At 35.3% G+C, this 26,434-nt stretch overlaps 1 protein-coding gene across 1 annotated transcript in view; it reads left to right on the forward strand.

Annotated features, from left to right (window-relative positions):
* Nucleotides 1–26,434, forward strand: part of Gdi (GDP dissociation inhibitor) — a 110,408-nt gene that overhangs the window by 22,597 nt on the left and 61,377 nt on the right. The window contains exons 2-3 of the mRNA XM_090400272.1: nucleotides 14,328–14,535; nucleotides 25,400–25,534. Of these exons, the coding sequence (XP_090256398.1) occupies nucleotides 14,328–14,535; nucleotides 25,400–25,534 (343 nt within the window). The remainder of the gene's footprint in view (nucleotides 1–14,327; nucleotides 14,536–25,399; nucleotides 25,535–26,434) is intronic.

Below are 26,434 nucleotides of genomic sequence, written 5' to 3' on the forward strand. Positions count from 1 at the left end.
CTTATTACTTATGGTGTACATTCCTGCAAGCAGTCAGGGCTATGGAAGATGATGTGATGACCTTGACAGAGTTCTGAAAGAATTATAACATCTATGATGCCATCAAAAATATTGCTGATTCTTAGGAGGAAGTGAAGCAATCAACAATGAAAGGGTTGTGGAACAAACTGTGCCTTCAGTTCTGTGACGATTTAAGATTTTCATGGCTTTACAGAAGAAGACATCACTGAACCCAGAAAAACTGGTGGATAGTGGCAATGCACTGCAATTGGACATCAATGAAAACAATGTCATTGACTTACTACAGTCCCATTCACAAGAATTAATCAATGAAGACCTTATGGAGATAGAGAAGCAGCTGATAGAAACACAAGAACATGAAGAATCAGAAGATATCCAGAGCCAAGAAAGTTTATGACAAAAGAATTAGCTGAAGCTTTTCGTCTCATTGAAGCAGGATTTGCTAAGCTTGAGGAGCAAGATCCTAACATTGAGCAGTTTACAAAGGTTTACCATGCAGTTAGTGAGAACATCAGCTGCTACCGATTAATGTTAGCCTACTTTCTGCTTATGTTCTGTTTGTCTGAATTAAAAGAAAGAGCACAATAGTTTCTGTAACTTATTACAGTACAGGGGTATTGTTATTATTACAGTATTACACTATTATTATTGCCACATAGTGGTGGTGGTGGTGGTGTTACCATATATGCACTGTTCATGAGGGATCCAAGTTACAAAGAAATCTGATCTAAAGACATTCTCAGGAACGTATTTCGTCTGTAACCTAGGGACTGCCTGTACTTAACAATTTTCCCATCTACCATAGTATTTTTCAGATGCTTCAATAATTTTCTCAACATTTTTTTTTTTTTACCTTCCAAGTCATTTTACTTACAATTCCTACTTCCTGATCATTGTTTCCTTGCAAAGCATCAGTCAGTTATTCATCTTTGTGCCACCTGGAAATGTCTTATACGCTTTGTTATTCATCACATCTCTAACAATTGAATCCTCATACAATGCTATGAGATCATCTTTTGACACATCCTTCACCTCTCTCTCTCTTTTATGCTACTTCAAATGTTTAGTTTCCCCCTCGGCATACTCTTCAGTGTCACCAGCTCTTGAATAAGTTCCACCATTTTTGTGTATAATTTTGTTTGTTTCTTTGCTTTGCTACATTGTTCTTTCTTTAAACTTTTCAGTCTGTCACCACACTTCAAAGGCCTTTGCAGAATTTAAATATACTACTACTTTGCCAGTCTGGTTGGCCACATAGTGTATCCACTCTCCAACCAATAGGCTGTGGGTTTGAATCCCATTATAGGCATGGATATTCGTAATTGTCTTTAAGTTGGAGTTGAATATCAACTGTATTGAAATTACTGCCATGCTTATTGAAGGTTTGAAGTGGCTTGGGAAAAAAAAGTTCCATATGTGGTTTCCAGATTATGTAAAAATTTTAAAGTACAAAAAATTAAAGATTAAGCAATTCCTTAGTCTGCCCATAGTACTGTATATTAGTTTTTAGTAGGTTTAGAGTTGCATAAAAAGAAAAATACATACATTCTCCCTTCGTTCATTTACATTACGTTATGTGTACATTCTCCCCAGTATATCTGACCCAGAGGCCTGTGTAACTCTGGAAATGGCGTTTGTCCCATAACAATGGGCTGACCAAACAAAAACCATTCCAAGTCATTCTATTCGATGACTAGAGGAACATTTTCTAAGCCTTTCTCATGACTGGTTCCCTAATTGGTTATCTGCCACAGGAGTAGTGTTATTAATCACGCGACTCGAGAAAATCAACCCATAGGACATGCACTCACTATTTCAGATAATAATATAGAGTTAGTAGCCATGAGATAGTGACAGTTGTACTGTACTCTTTCCAAATGCAAATTACAATCGTGATGGTCTTTGGGCCAGCTATTGTAATTGGCTAAGGGTTGAGATTAGTGTCCCCCTTTTTCCCCAAGTTTCTATATATAAAAAAAAAAAAGTTTGGGCTAAAAATTCTTGGCTGCTCCCAAAGTCATAAAACTTCAGGAAATACTACTGCTTATTCATTCATTGCTGGATTTTAGCCCTCACTCCACTTCATTGACATATCAAAGGATACAGATTTGAAGTCACTCTTATCATTCCCCTCTGCAGTCAAACAATTCTGTCCTGCTCTTGTCATGACAAGACTTGCTAAATAAGCCCCCCCCCCTCCCAAATGAACATTTCCTTTAAAAAAAAACAGTTTCCCAAAGTGTTGGTAGTTTGTTACCTCTTCTCAGGAAAATAAATTACTGGTTCTCAGAGAAAATCATGCTATAAATGATAAAACAATTGCATGTTGTTGCTGTTTTAACTATTGTTTAAAGTATAAAAACACACATTTAGTTTGGGCACATTGTTTTTATCAGATTTTTACTTATGTTACAAATCTGCTTATTTAATTCAGCAAATGATATGAATGTAATATTAATGCACAATGGATCACAAAAATACTGTTGGTTGTGGGGAAGGTGGGGTGGGGATCTGGTTCCCCAGCCACATAAATTTTGGAAATGCCACATTGTGTTTTTGTTAGAACTCTTTGCCCAGTCTATATTCTATGTGGAAACTGTTTATTGAACATAAGTTTTAATTTATACTAGTTTTATGTGCATTTTGTGTGCGTGCGTGCGTGTGTGCGTGCACGCGCGCACACGCACAACTGTATATATAGTAAGTCTTTCAGGACTGAAATAAACTAAAAGTGATACGTTAGTATATTGACTGGGTTTTGCAACAAGATAATTCACACTGTACTGTGATATGACTAGCAATCTGATTTGTAGAGGTCACATTATGCCAAGTTTTTGATGAAAGATGACTAACTTTGATGTAGGATTGTACATTGTTTCTTGTTACATTGATTGGTATTTTTAACATTTCTGATAATTCTTGAATTATCAGAAATGTTAAATAACTTATGAGAATGCTCTAACGAAGAAATTAATAGTTCTATTGTTCTAATCTATATTGTTCTTCATTCCAATTTGTAGAACCTCTCTGTAGCACCTTCTTTCAAATGACAATATTGAACTCGGTCGTTGATTATTACCCATGTCTTGCATCCATACCATAGAGAGCATTTTTAAATGTTTCCAGCACTGTTTTGTGGCAAGTCTCCCTGCTTTACTTTTCTGTATCTTATTCATTGCCTGTAGGTTTGCTTTTGTTATCCAAGATCCTATCTTCTTTTTTCTAAATTTGTGCATAATGTTACTTCCTAAGTACATGAAGCTCCTAACCTTGTCCTAGCTTCTTTATATGAGTTGCCGCAGTCCTGAAAATACTTCAAGTGCAAACTTTGTTTGCTTACACTTGGACAAAAGATTAAACCAAGTATATAATTTCTTGGTATCTTTGATTTATAGTGTAACCAAGTGGGAAGCCTTCCAACTCGTATATGAAAATATGACTTCTGCATTACTTCACTCTGGGTCTGGCTTCCCACCGATGAGACCTCAATAAAGCCAAAACTGGTTGGTTGGTTTGATTCTGGAGGTGCACAGTTTTTGCTCCTTTAAGGTTTTTGCCTTAGGGTAGCCTGTATTAGGGCTTCCTTGACTGATACTTTTCCTGGAATATGAGTGATTCTGCTTGATGATATTGGAGCCTGTCACTGAGCAGAGCCACCACTGAGTTAAATGATCACTCAAGGTTGCTCATTGTTGGGTGATCTGAGTGATCGCATGAATTTTTGGAGAGGTAACCCTGCCCTTAAATAGGGAAACCATTCTCGGTAGTGGCCCTTCCCATAATGCATAGCATTAGGCATGTCCATAAGGATATGTGCTTTGCATTATGGGATACTAAGGCAAGTGATGTAAAGTCATTACCTTCTTTATACGAGTTGCCCCAGTCCTGAAAATCCTTCAGGTGCAAACTTTGTTTGCTTACGCTTGGACAAAGTATGAAGCCAAGTATGTAATTTCTCGGCATCTTTAATTTATAGCATAACCAAGTGGAAAAACTTCCAACAATAGTTTTTTCGATGTTTATCATCCACCCATATCTGTGATAAGTCAACAAAATGCAAACATGGTTTAATGTAGTTCAATGATTGTCAGTTGGTAGCCTACAGAAGTTTTTCATGGAATATAATAACAAAAAATTAATGATCAAATGTTGAATAGAAAAATGGGATAATAGTAAGCAAAATGTACCAGATTTGTGTGATGACCATGTAGCTGCATATTGTGATAGTACACCTCTGAATTTGGAATAATCAAAGAAAATGTGTTGAATGATTTGCAATTTAAATTTATTGCATAGAAAATAATTATTACCAAATATGAATTAGCATAATCTAAATCTATGTACTTTGTAGATTATATAACCATGTAGACACATAAAATGTAATATAAATTATAAGAAAACTATTATTTGAAAGCATTCACAAACTTAGAATAATTTTTAACATGGTTCAAAATATTAGAATATTCCAAATTTTTCCGATTGGTTGCGAGGAGAGCATAGAAATAGCATATATTTCAGTAGCTGCAGTACTGACTCGTGTGAGAAATCATTTCCACGTGGATTTCAATTAATCATTTGCTTATCATGGGTTGAATGAGTGACAGCCAGCCTGATTGGCCGAGTGGTTAGCGTATTGGCTCTCCAGCCAAAAGAATCCCACCATAGGCATGGATGTTTGTGATTGCCTGTGAAAATATTAGTGGTGATGGGCAGTAAATGGCGTTGGTGTAGATGATGAGGGCACCTACTCTACAACTCTGTCTCCGCATTGGGCGGAGACAGAGTTGTAGAGTAGGTGCCCTCCCCTCGATGAGTCTTTGGACTCCCTGGAGGTGTCTAATAATAATATTAGAATATTCCAAATTTTTCAGATTGGTTTTGAGGACAGCATAGAAATAGCATATATTTCAGTAGCTGTGGGACTGGCTCTTGTGAGAAATCATTAGGCGTGGATTGCACGTGGCCAGCCTGGTTGGCTGAGTGGTTAGCATATCTGCTCTCCAGCCAAAAGGCTGCGGGTTCGAATCCCACCATGGGCATGGATGTTTGCGATTGTCTGAAAATACTAGTAGTGGTGGAAAGCGGTAGATGGTGTTGGTGAAGTTGCGGTTCATTGTAGTTGGTGGAGACAGAGTTGTAGAGTAGGTGCACTCCCTCGATGAGTCTTTGGACTCCCTGGAGGTGTCATGTAATAATAATAATGGAAGCTAAGAAGTTTCATATGGTGTCTCTACACAAAGAAGGCGTGTATGAAAGAGTCGATTCCAAAGTGTACCAAGAAATTCTCTACACAAAAAAGGCCAAACTCAACGGTTTATAGCTAAGGAATTGAAATGTTCTCAAGCAAGTGTGAGTAAAGTTGAGACAGTATTCTAATAACTGGAGTTTTCAAAATAATTGCTACAATAGCAGTCGAAAGGTAATAACTACTCTAATAAAGAGATGAGAGGATGTTGAAGAGTATCATGAAGAAAAACTACTTCTGAAGTGTAAGGTATTTTCATAGGAGATGAAAAGAACTAGGTGTGATTAAATCTATGGCATTAAGACGACTTCACAAATTGGGTTTTAAATCGCATCTGCCTAAGACGAAGCCACTTATGACTTCTAAGCAAAAGGCAGCTAAAGTGTGATGGTGTAAGCAAGGACTGTTGTGGAGTCAAGAAAACTTTTTTTTTTAGCAATGAAAATATGTTTTGTGTGTCCCACAGATATGTGTTTGGCATCTTAAGCAAGAAGCATTTGATAAAGAATGCATAAAATGTTTGGTGAAATTTTGCAACCTCTGTCATGGTATGGGCTTGTGTGACTGCAGAGGGTCCAGGGTAGGCTGGTATTAATGGTACTGCTATGGGTTTCCCCCTCTATCCCCCGTTAGCAAATTTTTAGATGGAACACTTTGTTTTCAAAGTACTTACCATAGCTACATACAAGCCACAAGTGTGGTTATGCTATGTAGATGATGTGTTTACCATCTGGCCCCATGGACAAGACACTTTGGATGCTTTTGTCACCTACCTAAATAGCCAACACCCCAAAATTCACTTCACAGTAGAAAAAGAATCAAATAACTGTTTACCATTTCTTGACACATTAGTCACCCGCCTTTCAGGTGGATCTTTATCTATTTACAGAAAGCCTACACACACAGGAAGATACCTACATAAACAATCACATCATCATCCAGTCCAACAGTACAGCATTTTAAAAACACTTGCACACATAGCCAGAGCCATCTGTTCTGACGATACAGCTCTGACCACTGAACTCCAATACCTGCGCCATACGTTCTTAGCTAACGGCTATAATCCCTACAAAATAGATAAAATACTACATAGGCCCATTACTCTGCCCTCTCCTAATACACAAGAATACAACATGACCATTTCTATTCCCTATATCAGAGGTACATCGGAAAAGATAGTCAAAGTATTGTTGAAACATGGCCTTCACACCAATTTCAAACCTCATGTCAAGCTGGCAACTCTGATCCGCTCGCCTAAGGATAAACTTCACCCTTTAGCACACCCAGGAGTGTATGAAGTTCCGTGTGACTGTGACTTGGCCTATTATGGGCAAACAGGAAGATCAGTGAACATCCGCCTAGAAGAACATGAAAGATACATTCGCTACTATTACTATGGCAAGTCGGGACTGGTAGACCACGCTTTGGACACTCCTTCACACAGGATTAGATGGAGGAAAACGAATGTGCGTGCTATTTAGGAATCGTTATAGATCTGAAAGATTATTTTTTGAGTCAGCAATGGCTTTGAAGAATTCTCCCAACCTTAACAAATATAGTTGCATTAATATTGTTTCACTCACTCGCTGTCGCGTTTACAAGTATGTTGTGCTCTGATGATGCTGAGTTGAAAATCGGCGAAATATAAGCGTTAATAAAACATCTTTGTGATAAAAGTGTTTGTGGTGGTGTTAATACCGTGAAAAATAAGTCATGAATCAGATTTGCAAATCATTCAACACATTTTCTTTGATTATTCTAATTTTTTGATTTGGAGGTGTATATCTGTACTCATTTTAATGTATTAGACAAAGTAATTAAAATTTATTTACTTTGTGTCTTATCCAAGAAACTTAAGAATGATGCTGAAATTTGAAATGGTTTAAGGCTTGAAGAAATGATTTATTTTTTGATTATGTGAGCTGAATCATCTCAGTATAGTAAATTTTTAAAATATATGTTTAGTCATAACTATAAAATTTATAAACTTTATGGGGAGATTGTATGAATTTATATTGGTAGGCTGAAAAGTAATGCACATTGATTACCATTTAAAATCCTAAATGTTATATCTCATTTTAATGTAAAATTTGAACAATTTTTATTATAAAAAAGTGATGTCTAAGGATAGTAACTGAGTGATTAGCTGAATCAAAACAAATCTTGTGGAAATTCATCAGAAACAAATTCAGATGTGGTGCACAAACTATTGATATCAGCAATGTCAGAAGAGGATTGGGTTGACGGATTAGTTATTGTATGGAGGTTGCTGATTCTGAAATAGTCCTCAGGTCAGCTACTTAATTTGTTGTATAGACACCCTAATATGTTTGTATTTACTATTCTAATTCAGGTTTTCTTTCTTACCTTAAGATTAGGTTTTTGAGATTAAGTAATCCCATTAGAGATGTAGGTTTCTTGTCCCAAATGTTATGTCACAATCTTGATTTTGCTGTATCTTATTGGTTTGTGTTTGTAGAAGTTATCTAGAATGTATATGCTGCTATCCCTTTCAATTGAAAATGTCCTGTTTTTTTGCAATTCATTTCTGAGCACCTCCATAGCATAGCCAGAATGATGAGCCAATGTGCCATTTGGATGGAAAAGACTTGACAGAATATATACCTTAGAGCAGTGATTCTTAACCAGTGGGCCATGGCCCCCCCTAGGGTGCTGTGGAAAATTTATAGACTGTTTCTAGTTTTTAAAATTTTGAAATCTCTTAAAATAAATTATTTTTTGCTCCTTATTGTACTTTGTTTCAAACTTGTATTATTTTGTATTAGTAATCTGAATTATGCAGTTTAATGCAGTAGTTTCTTTTGTGGTGGTGCCACAAGTAGACTTTTCGCTGCTGGCAACACTGCGAGCTGTGACACCTGCCTACTGGATGTGTGATAGAAGTGATTCTCTGAAGTTTTAAACAATACTATTGGGTTGGAAAATAAGTTCGTTCGGTTTATGCATTAGTACAAGTTTATGTCGCTTCGCCTGTCGCTATTTGCGCTAACCCGCAACGCTATTGCACAGTTGAAAGGTGACTCGCATAACTTTTCAGTGAATTTTCATTCGGCCTACTTCAGTTGCGTGTGTGTAACATATTTTTAGAAATGGAAAGAAATAACGTACATTACTGGCATATTTTGCTTTTTTTTTATTTCAAAAAAGGCAAACTAGCTGCGGAAGCCCATTAAAAAAAAAAAAAAAAAAAAATGCAGCGTATATGGGGATGGTGTCTTAACAGAACACGTATGCCAAAAGTAAGAACCACTGCCTGAGAGGATCAGTCAGACACCATAACTGATGCAGATCGGCTATGGTGTATGGTGAAAGATGGGTAAAATTTGGTTTGCCAAATTCTGTTCTGGAGATTTCGACGTCGGTGATGTGCCGGTCACCCGACCGAGGTTGATTCGAGTGTTGTGAAGGATATCGTCGACAAAAATCCATCACAAACAGTGCGGGAGATTGCTGCAGTACTGAACATATCCCATACAAACATTGAAAACCATTTGCACAAGCTGGGATATGTTTCAAAACTCAATGTTTGGGTGCTGCATGAATTGACTGAGGCCAATATGACTGCTCGCATATCCATCTATGATTCGCTGCGACATCGCCAAGAAAAAGACCCATTTTTGAAGTGGGTGATTATGGGAGATGAAAAATGGGTCATGTACGATAATGTGGTACGTAAAAGAACATAGGGCACAAGAGCAAACCGCCGCAAACAACCTCGAAAGCGGAATTGCACCCAAAGAAGATCATGCTCTCTGTGTGGTGGGATTATAAAGGTATTGTCCACTAAGAGGTGTTACCGTCAGGCAGAATGATTTGATTCAACTGTCTATTACTCACAGTTAACACAACTGGCCCGTGCAATTAGCACAAAACATCCTGAATTGGCAAATCGGAAAGGAGTTGTCTTTCACCACGACAATGCCAGACCGCACACCCGGAGTAAATTGTTACTTCTTGGCTGGGATGTTTTGCCACATACTCTGTATTCACCAGACCTGACACCTTCTGATTACCATTTATTCCGATTGTTGCAGAATTCTCTGAACAGGAAAACCTTCGCGAATGAGGAGGCTGTCAAAAGACACCTAGATCAATTTTTTCGCCAGTAAACCTCGCGAGTTTTATGAACGCAGCATATAACGAAGTTGGTTGACAGATGGCAAGAGGTCATTGATAAAGAGGGTCAATATATAACTGACTAGTGTGTGTTTCATTCCACTCTGAAAAACTGAATGAACTTATTTGCCAACCCAATAGTACGAATGCATAGAACTTAATGTTAAGTACTACTTGAGTGCAGTTACTTTTCGAAACTTTCAGTGCTGTAATACTGATTTGTTATTTCTTAAAATTTACCCCTTGATAAAATGAGCAAACAAAGAACGTTATTTGATTTCCTGAATATAAATACACTAAAGTTTTTACATAATATTTAAGTAAAGTTGATTTCTGTTTTCAGATTTTTTTTTTTTTGTCATTATAATCAGAAAGTAAAACTACTATTTAAAAAAATATTTATTATTATGTTACTACAAGCTAGGGGATTGCGACCACTAAAAGGCTAAGAACCACTGCCTTAGAGGATCAGTTAGACACCATAACTGATGCAGATCAGCTGTGGTGTATGATGAAAGATGGGTAAAATTTATCAAGACCACTCTGTCATTCCTTCCTTATAGTATATTAAAGCTGTGGTAAAAAAGCTAGAAAACTTTGTTGCAGTAGTTACAAGAGAGATGAAAGACATATTTTTCCAAACCTTCTAGAGGCCTAGTGCAAACTTTTTAAATAATTAGAACCTAAATACCATCCCCAAGAATAGAAACATAAATGTGATTTCTTGCATGTGTGTGTGTTGCACGCACACGCAAATCTTTCCCAGGTGAAAAACTCATGATCACTGTTTCATATAGTTAGATATTATTTCAGATTTTTTAAATCCATCAGAGACTATCAACAAAGATGTACCGTATGACTTTGAAAAGGCTAAGAAAAATCTAATCTGAAGCCATGAAAATCTTATTGTGATAATGCTGGACTACAGATTCATTTTACATCGCTGAATAAGTTATACAAGCAGATCAAAGGAAAATAACCATGGTCCTATCTCGCTAGCTTTGGCTAGCTGTTCGATGGAACATCTGAAAAAGTCAACTCCTTAATCCCATTTTCCTTCAACCTGTTATTTGAATAAGATCTTTCAGTATGACAGAATTACAATTTCTAGTTAAAATAAGCTATGTACTTCCATATATCAAGTTGACTATTAAATATGAATGCAGAGTCTTCCTTTTATGGATCACCCACCTACCTTTACAGGCAGGATTAGATTTCCTGTTCATCAAAAACCCTCCTTTACTGGTAGATATATTCATCCTACCATCACAAATGACAAGTATTATCAGAACTCTTATACAGAGCTCCATCAGTTATTTGAATTTCTTTCTGTTGGAAGAATTAAATAAATCACCTTGCCTACTGATGAAAAAAAAATTTCATCCAGAAAATTATTAACATATTGCTCAACCAGATTATAGTTTCATGTAAAAAGAGTTTCCATACCCAAAGTTAAGGAGGAACAAATAGCATGGGTTATATGCACGTATAATCTATCACCATCTCAAACTAGTTTGAATACCATCCTTTATGTAATCTGTAAAGGATAAATTGCCTGTTTTTCTTTTTGTTCATGCCAATTTTATTTTGGATAGGCAGGCCAATCTGCTGTGATTGGACTCTGAGAACATCAGGACTACATCAATTCCTGGAATCTAAATAAGCCCTTACTTTCCATATCATTGACACCAGACACTTCTGGTTTACAGGTTTCCTGTATTTGAATTACACAAGTTAACCACTATTTCCCTTTGAACTCTGTTATATTTTCCTGTTTACACAGCTGTGACCAAAATATGAGCAAATAAACCAATGCATGCTACATGACTCATGTCTTGTGACGCTTAATTCATGCTTTCATTGCTGTTAACCAATCTCTTCCTAATATCCTTGCAATACAGAAAGAAACATACAGGAGTTATAATAGATTTAGTTTAATCCTTTATCCCAGTGAGAGCAAACAAAGTTTGCGCCTGAAAATGTCTTCAGGACTAAATATAGTGTTGTACTATCTTATCCAGTAAGTAGTGCAACACCAAGGCAACTCGTGGCAAAGGTGGAGCAAGCTACCAGGCACTTCTAACCCAGTATCTCCCATAATGCAAAACACATTTCCTATGTGGATATGTATACTGTTATGCATTAAAGGGATTGGCCATCTACCCAGACTAGTTTCGACCTTTATTGAGGTCTCTTCAGTGGGAGCCAGGCCCAGAGATACTGGGTTAGAAGTGCCTGGTAGCTTGCTCCACCTTTGCCACGAGTTGCCTTGGTGTTGCACTACTTACTGGATAAGATAGTACAACACTATATTTAGTCCTGAAGACATTTTCAGGCGCAAACTTTGTTTGCTCTCACTGGGATAAAGGATTAAACTAAATCTATTATAGTCTAACCTAGTGATAAATAAATTTTCAACAATACAGGAGTTAATAAATCATATTTTTAGTAAGAGTTAGCCATTGCTAACAATATGCATACTACACGTTCCTTTAACCACCTTACCGGCCATTACGGATCAAATATGTATCCATCATATATTTCAATGTAATATCAATGGTATTACAATTTTAATATGCACTTCGCATCCATGATAACCTTGACATGTATAGATGTCTTGGCCGGTAGCGCAGTTAAAACATCAAGATACAAAGGCAAGCTGAAGAGAAATGCTTGTTTGAATGTGTGTGTATTCATGAGCATTGACTCGGTTACTGTGATACATTTAAAAAAAGATATTTAATGACTATCAAACTGAGAATAAGTTAGAAAACTTTAATGATACAACTAGTTTCGGCTTATTATGGCCTTCATCAGGTATCTTTGTACATAGAAGAAACAATAATAAAAGACTGAAGATATTAAGAAAACTGAGAAGCACAGGTTAATTGTATTAAATAATTAAAAATAAAAAATGTATTAAAATTCCATTTGTTCTATTTACGTGGCATTGTTTATTGTATGCATGGTAGTAGACTCTCGAGAACAACAGTATTGAACAACAGCAGTATGGCTCTCAGGGATGTTATAGCTCAAATTACTGTTCAAATGTTCAGGATTAAAGACGATCTCCCTGGATTCCACTATCTTTCTTTCAAATTCATCCTTGCAATGGAAAATGTTTTTAGATCTATCCCAGGAAACTGAGTGACCTTGAAAATTATCATGAGGATTGTTAGAGAAGAGAACTGGATGGCTGGATAAGGCACTACAATACAGAAACTACCAATTTTAAAGGTAACATCTCAATTCCATACATCAGTTCGGTCTCCCAAAAATTGGCAAAAGTCCTTCAAAAGTACAACATCAGGACGTTATTCACCACTCTTCCAAAAATCAGATCTCTTATAAGCCATCCTAAACACAAGCATCATAATCTAAAATATCCTGGCATATATAAACTATGGTGTGACTGTAATGTTCCTTATTATGGTCAAACTAATAAATCTGTTGAACTTCGCATGAAAGAGAGATCTTCTATAAAAGATCAAATGTTAGTGCCTTATCCAGCCATGTTCTCTTCTCTAACAATCCTCATGATAATTTTCAAGGTCACTCAGCTTCCTGGGATAGATCTGAAAGCATTTTCTGTTGCAAGGATGAATTTGAAAGAAAGATGGTGGAATCCAGGGAGATCGTCCTTAATCCTGAACATTTGAACAGTAATTTGAGTTATAACATCCCTGAGAGCCATACTGCTGTTGTTCAATACTGGCGTTCTCGAGAGTCTACTACCACACATACAATAAACAATGCCACGTAAATAGAACAAATGGAATTTTAATACGTTTTTTATTTTTAATTATCTAATACAATTAACCTGTGCTTCTCAGTTTTCTTAATATCTTCAGTCTTTTATTGTTGTATCATCTATGTACAAAAATACCTGAAGGCCATAAGCCAAAACTAGTTGTATCATTAAAGTTTTCTAACTTATTCTCGGTTTGATAGTCATTAAATATCTTTTTTAAATATATATTCACTTTTGTGGAACACAGAAATGAAAAGCATTTTTGAAAAAATCCATGGCTATGATGAGCCAATCTTTGATGTCATTTTTAAATTTACCAGTGTTTAGAGGATGTCAATGTAGGTTCTTTAGAAGGCCAAAAAATAAGTCACTTTGAGATAAGTCCTTGATGTGGGCTGATTGTCCAAAATCTGGAAAGTTCCTGTAGTCCAATATTATCACAATATAAGATTTTCATGGTTTCAGATTAGGTTTTTCTTAGCCTTTACAAAGTCATACAGTACATTTGCTTGCGTTGGTGAATTTAAACAAGTTAAATTCATGCAGATTACATGCAATACAACTAGCAATGATTTCAAAGATAAAAGTAAACATCGCTTTGCTGGATTTCATATGAGAACTAGTGTGGCCAGTTCTTATATTAAAACTTTAAGGCTCTGCTTGTTGTGGCTGAGACACGAGCAGGTAAACACATGCTACATTCACATCGTGACCATTTTGACTGTATGCCTGTCTCAGTTTTTTTTTTAAAAGTAATCATGGTAAATTGCTCTTTTGTAATAATGAATGAGTTATATGTAACTCTGTATTTGAATTACAAAAGTAATTCAAATGCTGAGTTACATATAACTCTGTATTTGAATGCAATGAAGAAGAGAAGATCATGTTGTCACCTGATCTTCTCTTCCTGCTATCTTTATAACATGGAAGAAATATGTAGGGATTAAGAAATTTTTTCTGTACATGTGTTAGCCATTATTAACAATATAATATGTTTACCTTTTGTTATATACGTTTTTTTTAGTTTATAGAATTCTTAACGTCAGAGTTTGAAAATCTCGGGTATACGGGAGAAGTTTGACTTATAATAAGCATTTAGATCTTAGAATTCAGTAGATTTTTGTAGTCAGAACTTGCTGGAATAATACTTTAAAAAAAATTTCTTTGATTCAGGAATGTATCCTCAGTGGAATGTTATCAGTGAGTGGTAAGAAAGTTCTTCATATGGATAGGAATAAGTATTATGGTGGAGAAAGTGCTTCCATTACTCCACTCGAAGAACTCTTTTCTAAATTTAATATGCCTGCAACTCAACTTGATGAGTATGGACGTTCCAGAGATTGGAATGTTGACCTTATTCCCAAATTTCTTATGGCTAATGGTAAGTTTAATTTTTTTTTTTTTTTTTTAAATCTATATCTATCTATTTATATATATAAACACACACTTAAGAGAGAAAAATGTTAGTTGATTTTTACGAGAATTCAGTTTCTGCATTTCCTTTTCATATTGTACATAGAAGTAGAAAAAGATATATGTTTTTATCAGAGCAAGCTCTTTTCCAATAATGAATAGTCAGTATCTTATATACAATACTTTGATTAGCTTTTGCCATGAAATCGGTTGATTAGTTCAAAAGTTTATAAAATGGTCAGTTAGCTGACATGGCATTTTAACCAGTATGGAAAAACTCAAGAATAATCTACAGTAGTTTTCATCACTAGCCTACACAAAAACACAAATATCTCTGTAGTGTTATTTCCTTATTAAGGAAAAAGTAGAGGCATTATTCAAGTCATAAGAAATTGTTGAATCCTCTTGTTGTGGATGGAAATAGCAGAGTAGAAAATGAATACTAGAAAACTGTTTTGAGAAAATTTGAAATTAAAAAAAAAACAGTTTTAATAATAATAATAGATAATGGATTTCTGTTCATGAGATGGACTGTCATGTTCTAAAGAGGTGCACAAATTCACATGGAGAGAAGACATAAAAAATAAGCTCCATTGGCTGTTATCGTTCATATCGTTATCTTCACACTGGTAAGGACACATGAGTATACAGAAATTTGAAATAAGTTATGTAGACAGCAGGATAAAGAGAGAAAATATAAAGTAATGTATAAAAGCAGCTAACAAAAGTCCTGAGAAGTCTTCAGTAAGAATATATAGATGAATATCTAGAAAGTGCAGAATGTTCTGGAGGCTATTGAACAAGTCTAGATGTCTGGAATTTATCTCTCCCATAAATGAGAGGCCATGAAACCTATATCAAATAAATGACATGGCCTTAGAATCAAGCAGAAGATTATTTGGAACATGAGATAGAAATTGTAGCCTTTATGGGTAAAGGATGTTGGGCAGCTCTTCATCATATTATTGTTAGTTTAACACTAGCAGGGTGATGTGATGGATGCCAGTTCTGCTAAACAGTCTCTCATAGAAATATTTGTACAAGATGCAATGCAGAAACTCTTTGAAAAAGTGGCCAAACTACTCTCTTCTGACCAACATCACGAATTTAGAGAGGTTTCAGATGCACCATCCCAAATGCGCAAGCAGTACTGTTCCAAGAATCAGTGAATTTCAGATCTGTACAAAGTAGCTGGATAGATGTAAAATATCATCTTTAGTTTAAAAGGATAAGGTTTTTTTTTTTGAAGGTTATGGATGCTATAGAAGGGATACAATTAGGCCAGGAAAAGCTGCAAGAGTAGGAGTCTATCAGAGAAGAGAGATCTGGTATTCTGGTGAGCATTATCAAAAGTAAACGGAGAGGAACTGAGGTTTTGAGAAAAAGTTTCTTTGGGAAGGGATGAGGAGGGGTGGTTATTGTTTATCCTGGTGATGTAGCAGCATATTTCATCTTATTATACCGTCATTGTCATTTGGTTTAAGTCAATACAAAATATTGATTGGTTCCTTATTCATTTAGTATCCAGCTAGATAGCTACTAACAGGATGTACCACAAGGTCAGGATTACATATTAGGTCAGAAGGACCCATTTGCTTCTCCTTATTTCTTTAAAAGGCTATGTGAAGGTCTTCTCCCAAGTATCTAGATTTGACCCTTAATTAAACCTGGGAATATAATTGTCATCTGTATTTAAGTGTTATAGATGTCAAAAAGGCATATGACCAAATGCTAAGAGAAAAGATTAGTAAGTAGTAAATTATACAGAGCATATAGTCTATTTTAAGTTGCAAGTCAGCTGCTGAATTGAATGAGGTGCAGAAAAGATAACCTGATGTAAAATCGCACATTATCAAACCTATCAAATTCCTGCTATGTACCATCAGAGTGTACAGGATATTATGCTAATACTACATGAAAAGTTTACATTATTACCAACTTTTTATCAACAGCTCTAAATTAATCTATCTGTCAGGGTTCCATTATCATTGGATTTTACATTTTGGTCTTCTAACATTTCTTCCTATATCAGTCCACCTATATCTTGTCTTCCTCTGAGTCTTTTTCTTGCACCTGACAAGAAGCTTATTTTGCTGACCTTACTTGAAATTGTCTTCTCACACATACCTGAAGGCATGCGATGTCAAATACCATCTATTCACTTCTCATTTTTCTCAACTGTCATATCTATGAAGTGTTTTATTTCTAACCCAGCTCTACTATGCTACGTATAGTAGTATTTGTAGAATAAATATTTGAAATTGTGCAAAGTATTATTATCAAAATAGCAAACCATTTTGATAATAATATCCATAAGTTAAAATGGGTTCAAACACTAGACATTGTATATGGCTAATTTAGTGTTCTCGCTAATTTCTGTTATTCCATATAAATTTATTCAGTTGACTTACCAGCTTTGCTAAGTCTGTTCTTTCTCTTTTCCTATTTGATTTGCCATTTTCACTAAAAATTGTGATTATAGCTGAAAAGTTTTTTGCTTTTTTGTTCTATAGGTTCTTTATTCAGGATGCAGTTACTCATTTTCATATCAAATGTATTATATTTATTCAATTTATTTAGGGAATCCTGCAGATTTCTACAGATATGTTTAGGAATACATTATCTTCATTAAGTAAAGAGTGGAGATTAACATCTGATATCAGGTTTAATTCCACTTTCTTTCATAATGTGATCCATATAGATTATAAATAATAGTGGAAATAATGTGCAAACTTGATTTAACATCAAACCATCTTGTATTTCCAATTCTAGCTGCTGAATATAGACTATATTGTTTTATATCTTCTATTTACAACATATAATTTAAGCATTTTTAATGGCTGTTCTCTTGGTACCTTGTCATATACCTTTTTTCAGACCTACCAAACTCAAATATGGATCCTTGTTATGTTCCCATGTTTTTTCAAGGAATGATTAGAAAATTATTTGGTTATTGAAGAACACACTAACAAGCAGAGTTAAGGGGGTTATTCCTCTGTATAAAGCCTTGATATGACCACATCTGGATTACTATGCTTGGGTCTGGTCCCCTAGGTTTCTTGGATATGAGGAAGTGGCAGAGAGGATCCAGAGGCAAGTGACCAAGATGGTGAGTGATGACTCACCATCTTGGTCACGTGCCACAGACTCCATCTATCCTTATGAGGATAGATAGAGGATCTGTGGATTGCAAAAGTGGCAAAAAAGGGGGAGGGGAGGAATATGATAAAAACATTTAAGTTACTTAAAGGCTTTTATAGGATTGATGGAGGGGGAAAATGTTTCACCATTTGGCTTGAAGGGACAGAATAAGTGGTCATCCTTGGAAGTTGGGTAATGTGCTTAGCAAGGGTGTGAGGATTAGATTTTTCATTTGGAGAGTAATGAATGGAATGGATTGCCTGAGTCAGTTTTTAGTGCTTTGTCTGTTAATGGTTTCAAGGAGAGGTATGATACATATTGTGTTTATAGTTTGGGTCTCCCAGGATCAGACTCCATAAAGATGCTCGTGCAATAATAATAATAAAGGCATTGAATTCAATATCAAAAATAGAGATGCTAATCTTAGCTCTTTATGCATATGTCATAATCTAAAATAAATTCATTACATGTCTACAGGATTCTTTAACTGAATTAAATAATGCTGATAGCAAGTCTTATGTGTTGGTTGTTCATTATATTAAGGAAGTTACAATGTGCGCTATATATATATATATATATATATATATATATATATATATATATATATATATATATATATATATATATATTAATTAGAATAACTTAATTGATATTTCCAATCTTTCAGCAGTCAAACTGCCATCATCAGGGAACTGAACAGATTTGTTACAATAAGGAAATACCATGAGTAGGTATGAGTATTTAAATAAATTATAATACAGGAATAAACTCATGTAATTTTTTTTAAAAGTATAATCTTCGCCTAAGTATTAAATCTTCAGTGCATGAATGTAAAAGCTAATAGAACAATAACTGACAATTCCAAAAGGTACTATCTAGTGTAAAATAATTAAAAACGATCATTAAATTTCCTAACTTATTAAAAAATATATATTTTAATAAGTTAGGAAATTTAATGACTTTCTTTGTTATCTTACACTAGCTACTTAGGTGGCGCCTTTTGGAATTGTCAGTTATTTGTCAGATTAGCTTTTACATTCATGTACTGAAGATGCCTTTGACACTTTAGGTGAAAATTATACTAATAAAAAAAATTTTGGGAGTTTATTCTGGTATTATTATTATTTCGGGCGACTCCAGGGAGTCCTTAGACTCATCGAGGGAGGCCCTAAACATCATGTCCACACAACTATACGACATTCTCACAGTATCTATCATACCTTGCTTTGAACTCACTCACTGTCATAGCACCCCTGGCAGCTTATTCCACTCATTTACCACTCTAAAAGTAAAGAACCCAGCTCTAACACCCCTGCTAACCACACTCTTCCCAGCTTCCATAGGTGTCCTCTAGTTCTCCCACCACCAGTCCTGATCTCAAAAATATCCTCTGAATTAATCCTATAGAATCCCTTTAGCAATTTGAATGTCTCAGTCATATCTCCCCTTTTCCACCTATCAACTAGTTTCTGCAACCCACAAATCTTCAACCTGTTCTCATATGGTTCATTCCATAGACCTGCTATCATCTTAGTCACTCGCCTCTGGATCCTCTCCACCTCCTCCCCATCAAGAAGGAACCAAGGTGACTAAATCTGGGCACAGTAGTCAATGAGGTCTTATCAAGGCTCGGTACAGAGGTACAATAACTTGCTTTTCTCTGCTCGTCAAGGTATTTTTCAACAACCAAGTGAGTTGATGAGCTGATTTAGCTACTTTTGCAATGTGCCCCCTAAACTTCATCTCCCTATCCACCAACACTCCCAAGTCCCTGGCCTCATCAATCTCTTGGAGTACAGTTCCACCAATGTGGTATACTGCTGCTAATCTTTTCACTCCAAAATGCATAACCTTACATTTTGTCACATTAAATTGACATCCATTCTCTTTAGCCCAGAACTCCAATCTATCTAAGTCATCCTGCAAGACTTTGACATTTTCTACATTCACTATCGCCCTACCCAACTTTGCATCATCAGCGAACAAATGAATTGTTCCACTGAGATCCTTCTCTATATCGTTAATGAACAGATTAAACAGCAGTGGTCCAAGAACAGAACCCTGCGGCACACCACTAGTCACAGGCCGTCTTTTGGACTCTACTCCTGAATAAACTACTCTTTGATATCTCTCCATCAACCACCCACCTATCCATCTCACCAACCCTATATCCATTCCCATATGTTGTGGTTTACGGATTAGAATTCCATGTGGTATCCTGTCAAACGCCTTTGCCAGGTCCAGCAGTATCACTGTAAACTCATTTCCCTTATCCAGTTCAGCCGTCACCTTGTTATAAAACTTGAGCAAATTACTGAGGCATGATCTACCCTTCACAAAGCTATGCTGTCCCCTGTACAGTATCTCATTTTCATCAATCCATTCCTGTATTTTTCCCTTGACTACTTTCTCCAAGACCTTGACAACGACTCCTGATATGCTGATCGGTCGGTAATTTGCAACCGTAGTCTTGGATCCTCCTTTATGCAGTGAAACTATTTTCCCCTCTTTCCACTCCTTCGGGACTAAACCAGACCCGAGACTCAGATTAAACAACATGGTCAGGGGCACTGACAATTCCTTAGCTGCTTCACGCAAGACCCATGCTGGTATACCATCCAATCCCACAGATGTATTCACATTAAGGTTCTGTAATAGACTATTCACCTCCACTTCATTCATCACAATTCCCGTATAAACTAATGGTTCCTTCATTTTTTTCAATGTCACCACCTGGATGATATACTTTTGCAAAGTGCACGCTCAGTAACTCCACTATATTGACTGATTCAGTGACCTCCTTACCATCGTCATTCCTTAAAATCATTTTGCCGTGTACAGTTTTTTTCTTGCTTGCAGCTCATTGAAAGAACTGTTTGGGATTCTCTTTTGCTTGCATAGCTAGTTTCCTTTCATAATCCGCTTATAATTTATTTAAGTGAACAGATTGATATATGTACATAGGCACTACATAATGTAAATATGACACTGAAGCAGACCAATCAAGGCAAGTCTAAAGTCCTTAACAGTGTGCACCCCCCCCCCCCCCCCATTTGGCTGGGATGATGTTCTTGGCCATTGGACTGAAATTCTAAGGACAAGTGCTTCCCAGATTTCAGGTTAGTTTTATACAACAAAATTTGTTGTGGTTTGGATAGTTCCTAAAGGCTAATGAAGATTCTAAGAAAAGTCTTTCATATTATAATTTGGTCCTGTGAAATAAGGTGGCCTTTTTCCATTTGATCTTATGGTGAGTGTCCAAGGCATGATTATTATTACGTGTTACCTCCCAGGGAATCTATAGAGTCATCGAAGGAGGACACTAGCTCTACAACTGTCTACCAGTCAGTCCCCCAATTTTCCACTGGAGCAGATACCACAGCCTTTTGGCTGGAGAGCGGATACACTAACCAGGCTGGCTGGTTGGCCGAGTGGTAGTCTGTGATGGAGACTAGTGATTTGGAGGAAAATTTTTAAGTTAATTATCATTAACTTTGTATCAAGCCTGCCTGGTTGGTCAAGTGGTTGGCGTGTCCACTCTCCAGCCAAAAGGCTGCGGGTTCGAATCCCACTGTGGGCATGGATGTTTGTGATTGTCTGTGAAAATAGTAGTGGTCTGCAGTAGATGGCGTTGGTGTAGTTGATGAAAGTAGAGTGGTTCGTTGTAGTTGGATTGAGTGGTGGAGACGGAGAGTTGTGGAGTTGGTGCCCTCCCTCGACAAGTCTTTGAACTCCCTGGAGGTGTCATGTAATAATAATAATGTAGTCATAGCCATGTAGTGCTATCATTTATCCTGCATACCTTCTGAAGTACATATCAAGAATGTTATATTTTAAGGAAGTGAACAGTTCTGATATTGATACCATGATCACGATCCATTTAATTCTCCTTAAAACTTCTATGGTTCAAAGAAAACTTAAATGGAATTAACTGCTAATTAGTATCCCTATAAACAATTATTCAATATTTTATTAGCAAGAACAAAAAGAGATGAATTTAAAATTATTCAAGAAATAGTGAAATGTAATCAGTTTAATAAATGCTAACTTAATCTGTATTGCAAAATGTGTTATTGCTTGTAATGTTTTCCTAGAATTTATTCAGCTAACCTTGTCAAGATTAATACTGATACAGAAACAAAATAACAAGACCTTAGCTGTATTCTAATGATTGTTTGAGAGGAGTAGTAGTCAAAGTGCAGGTTGGTTTCAATGGAGAGCTGCTGCATTGGAGATAGATTTTGTAAAGAAAATTATAATTGCCCATAACTTAGATTACACAAAAATATTTTTTGTGTAATTTGAAGATTGATGTTTATTTAAAAATAAAATAAGAATTTTGGTTGACATAGAAACTATGCTTATTTGTGTTAGAGGCATATTGGTAAGATGTGAACAGATTTAAAATTTATGTATAATTGAAACTAATTATCTATTTTTTAAACTTTAGTTTGTATATCAAATATTATTTTTGTATCATGAGCAATTTGAAGACATCTCTAGATTTTGTCTGCCTACCTATCAGACTTTCTATTATTTAATTTCCTCGGTTATTAATAGAAATGTAAATAGATATATTTTAAGAAATAAAAATGGATAACTTGCATAAGTAGGAAATAAAATGAAAAAAAAACATAAAATAGTTCAACAGTGTTAATATGAAATCATAAACAAGGCAGTTCATTAGTGTGTAGTAGACTGCATTAGTTGTGCCAGCTACAAGCTTGCCAAATAAAGAACTTGGTTTTATTCTTTGCCTTCATTGATAAATTCCCTTTTTATATTAAGAACAACTTTTTAGATTTTAAAAACTAGATCTCAGAATCACTTCGTGAATATATTAACTCTCAAACATGGTCTACTTGTTTATTAACATACCTTTAGAAGAAACTGAAATTGCTTTAGTAAGATCCTGCTGATTAGTTTGACTTTTTGATTTTAATTCATTGTTTTGCTTATCAGAAAAAAAAAATTATCAACAGATAAGAGATATGGCGATGAAGTCTTTTTTCCTCTTCATTAGCCACTTAGTTCATGGAACATTTTGAGCAATGTTCATTCAAAACTTTCATCCTAAGCCTTTCTGTGGATGATATTTTTGCTCTTTGGCAAAATTTTATATCTGAACTCCAAGACATTTGTCGGTGCTGCCATTCACCTTCAGAATGCAGTTTACATTAGAAAATAAGATGATTGCATTATTTCCTTTTTTTGATTCTTCAACAGCTAGATGGTGGGAAAGACTTCAGTTTTCAATACTTCAAACACTCTAGTTATTTTCATGCTCAACCTCACCATCCTTCATGACAAACATTACTACATCAAAAAATTCAACATATCAACTTTCTTGTTCAATGGTTTTATAGAGTCCATCAACAAAGCCACAAACTTTTATAGGATTCCTTTAACCTCTAACGAGGAAGTCAACCATATAGCTTTGCTCAGTGTTTGAAAAATTTTGTGCTGGCTCACTAGTCATGCAGACATCTCAGATGTTAGCCTGAGCATGCTCTACCCCTCTTGCCTATTATATCATATAATAAATTTAGTTTAATCCTTTATCCAAGTGCGAGCAAACAAAGTTTGTGCCTGAAAGTATCTTCAGGACTGGGGTAAGGTGGTACAACGCCAGGCAACTCGTTGCAAAGGTGGAGCAAGCTAACATCACTCCTATCTCAGTATCTCCCATAATGCAAAACACATCTCCTTACGGATATGTCTAATGTTATGCATTAAGGGAAGGGCCACAACCCAGACTAGTTTCGACCTTTATTGAGGTCTCTTCAGTGGGAGTCAGGCCCAAGTGGAGATACCAGGCAGAAGCATTAGCAAAGTTTCCCGGTGTTGTACCACCTTACCCCAGTCCTGAAGATGCTTTCAGGTGCAAACTTTGTTTGCTCACACTTGGATAAAGGATTAAACTAAATTTATTATAGTTTAACCAAGTGAAAAATAAACTTTCAACATCTATTATATCATAGTTATGTTGATTCTTGTATTTGATCAATTTATAAGCTTTTGTTAATGTTATGGCTAATTTTTGTCCTGTATAACTGCAAGTGTTGAAGCAAATATACTAACTACTTATATTAATTTATCAGGCTAAAGAAAAAAAAAGTCATGCATTTTATGTGATAAAATCATTTATTATTTTTCTTAATTCTCATTTTGCTATATTTTTATATCTAACACTTATCTTGAATTGCTTTTATAGAAAAAAAAAAGTAATTTATTTGTTGCATTATAAACAAGTATCGAAAACATTCAGTATCCTATGACATAGCAGCAACTTAGGAAACAGTTGGAAAACATTTTGGCTACAATCAGCATAATGAAATATTTTAGGAAAATACTTCTTTATCTTTTCAAGTTTTTGATATCCACTATTAATAGTCAAATTCTGCATATTCCATTACTAGGTAAGAAATAGACTAATTGAAATCTGTCTGCTGCATATCTATTTTTAGGTTACCATGCATTGGTCAGATGCTCTCAAAAGATAAAATAACATTCATAATCCTTTGATTGGTCTCATTCCGTTTATAAAAAAAATGATTTTTTTTTATCATTGCAAATACCTCTTTTATAGATTATAATCTATAAAAGAGGTATTTGCAATAACCCAGCATTCTCCAATATATGCAATAAGTTTAAAAAAAAAATCCTTCACAACATGAAACAGAATTAGCATTACCTAAATCTGACGAACTGAAACTCCTCTTTTTTTTTTACTTGGCCACTAAAAATTTTCATTTGTCACAGATGAGCCCATTTTTTAAGTTCTGGCTATTATTATTATTATTACATGACACCTCCAAAGAGTCCAAAAACTCATCGAGGGAGGGGTACCTACTCTACAACTCTCTCTCTCTACCACTCAATCCACCAACTACAGCAAACCGCAACTACACCAATGCCATCTACCACCCATGCCCACAGCAGGATTCGAAACTGCAGCCTTTTGGCTGGAGAGTGGATATGCTGACCAGGCTGGCAGTCTGTTGTAGGTTATCTTTATTTCTGCATTTGGCGAAAGATAGACTTCCACCAGTGTTCATCAAACCCTTGCATCTGCGTTTTTATCCTACTTTGGCCAGTGTAGTTGATCTGCAGTTATTGTTTCTTCTGAACATATGTTTCTGCTGAATATATTATCTAATCTTTGAAGTACCTCTGAGTAAGATTCCTTCAAAGATTAGACCCATACAAAAGTAGTTTCCTCATGGAAAGATTTGCTGTGAAGCATTGCAACACTGTCCTTATCTCCAGCAGATCTGAGACATGACATTCATTCCTGCTGTGAGAGATGGTGCTCACTTTTCATTTCAATTAATAGATGTTTTATGTCACATCATTAGGACTTAGATTTAGACCTTAATGCCTGGTACAAACTCTAATCTTATTTTAGCATTGTTCAGTTTTTGGTTATGTTTTTCTTACGCTTTATTCCCATTCAGCTCATACTAAATAGGTTCATACTGAACCTTTTGAACTGTTGGACAAAATTTTTTATTTATTTTGTTGCATATACAAGTTACCTGTTTATCCTTAAAAATAATTCTCTAAAATTGTAAAGTGTGCCTAATTAATGAAAATTAATAACCTATTCTGTTGTTTTGATGTGCCATTCCATTTCTTAATGCTATATCTGATAAAGATATTTATTGAATATTATGCTTGCTTATTTACAGGTCAATTAGTCAAATTACTGATTCACACAGGAGTTACTAGGTATTTGGAATTTAAATCAGTTGAAGGCAGTTACGTGTACAAGGGAGGCAAAATATACAAGGTTCCTGCTGATGAAAAGGAGGCCCTAGCATCAAGTATGTTGTTTAATCCCTTTTCTTTATAACATAATATAAAATTTGATTTAAATATTTCATCAAATCTCCTCTGATTATTTCCTTCGACTAATTCACCTTGCCTTAAGAAAGACATTGTCATGTTTCAAATTAAAAATTATATGCTGACCAGAGCTGTAAACTTGGATCTCATCTCTCATTAAGTGTTACATTTTTGATTTTCAGCAATTATGGAGCATTAGCTAGGATTTATGAAATGCGCATTGATCTGAAATAGTGAGTGATTATGAATTGCTTTAATTTCACTGAATATTCAGTTTGAATAGTTCAAAGTATTTGAAAATACTTTTCAAAAATATATCGTTTCATGTTTCTCTGTGTATTGTGGTGGTTAGAGATAATATTCTAGTTTTGAGATAATTATGAACCTAGTGTGAGAATGTAACAGTTACTGGATCATCTTGTTGCATTAAATCATCAATGGGTTAGTCTGCTTTATTATAAAAAAAAAAAAACATTCAGAAACAACAGATGAACCTGAAACATTCCTTTTGTGGGCAGGAGTCACATCACATAAAAGGGGGGGGGAATAATAGCGGATTTAAGATGTGGTTTAAGATAGTAATGTTTAACCACGCTACCAGCCAGGACGTATATATATCCACATTTCCATGGATGTGAAGTGCATATTAAAATTGTAACACCATTGATATTACATTGAAATTTATAATGGATACGAAGCTTTTGCGGGTGCGTATTTGATCTTTAATGGCCCGGTAAGGTGGTTAAGTAAGAATGATTGTCTCAACTTTTTTTTATTATTTTTTATTATTTTTTTTAACTGAGAGAAAGACATGAAATTGTCTGCATGAATTAGTACTATTCTTTAAAAAGGCTAGTCTCAAACTAATGGAGGAAACT

This window comes from Typopeltis vanoorti, chromosome 11 (genome assembly GCF_054136105.1).
Source record: "Typopeltis vanoorti isolate ZY-2024b chromosome 11, IOZ_Tvanoo_1.0, whole genome shotgun sequence".
NCBI classification, from domain to species: Eukaryota; Metazoa; Arthropoda; class Arachnida; order Uropygi; family Thelyphonidae; genus Typopeltis; species Typopeltis vanoorti.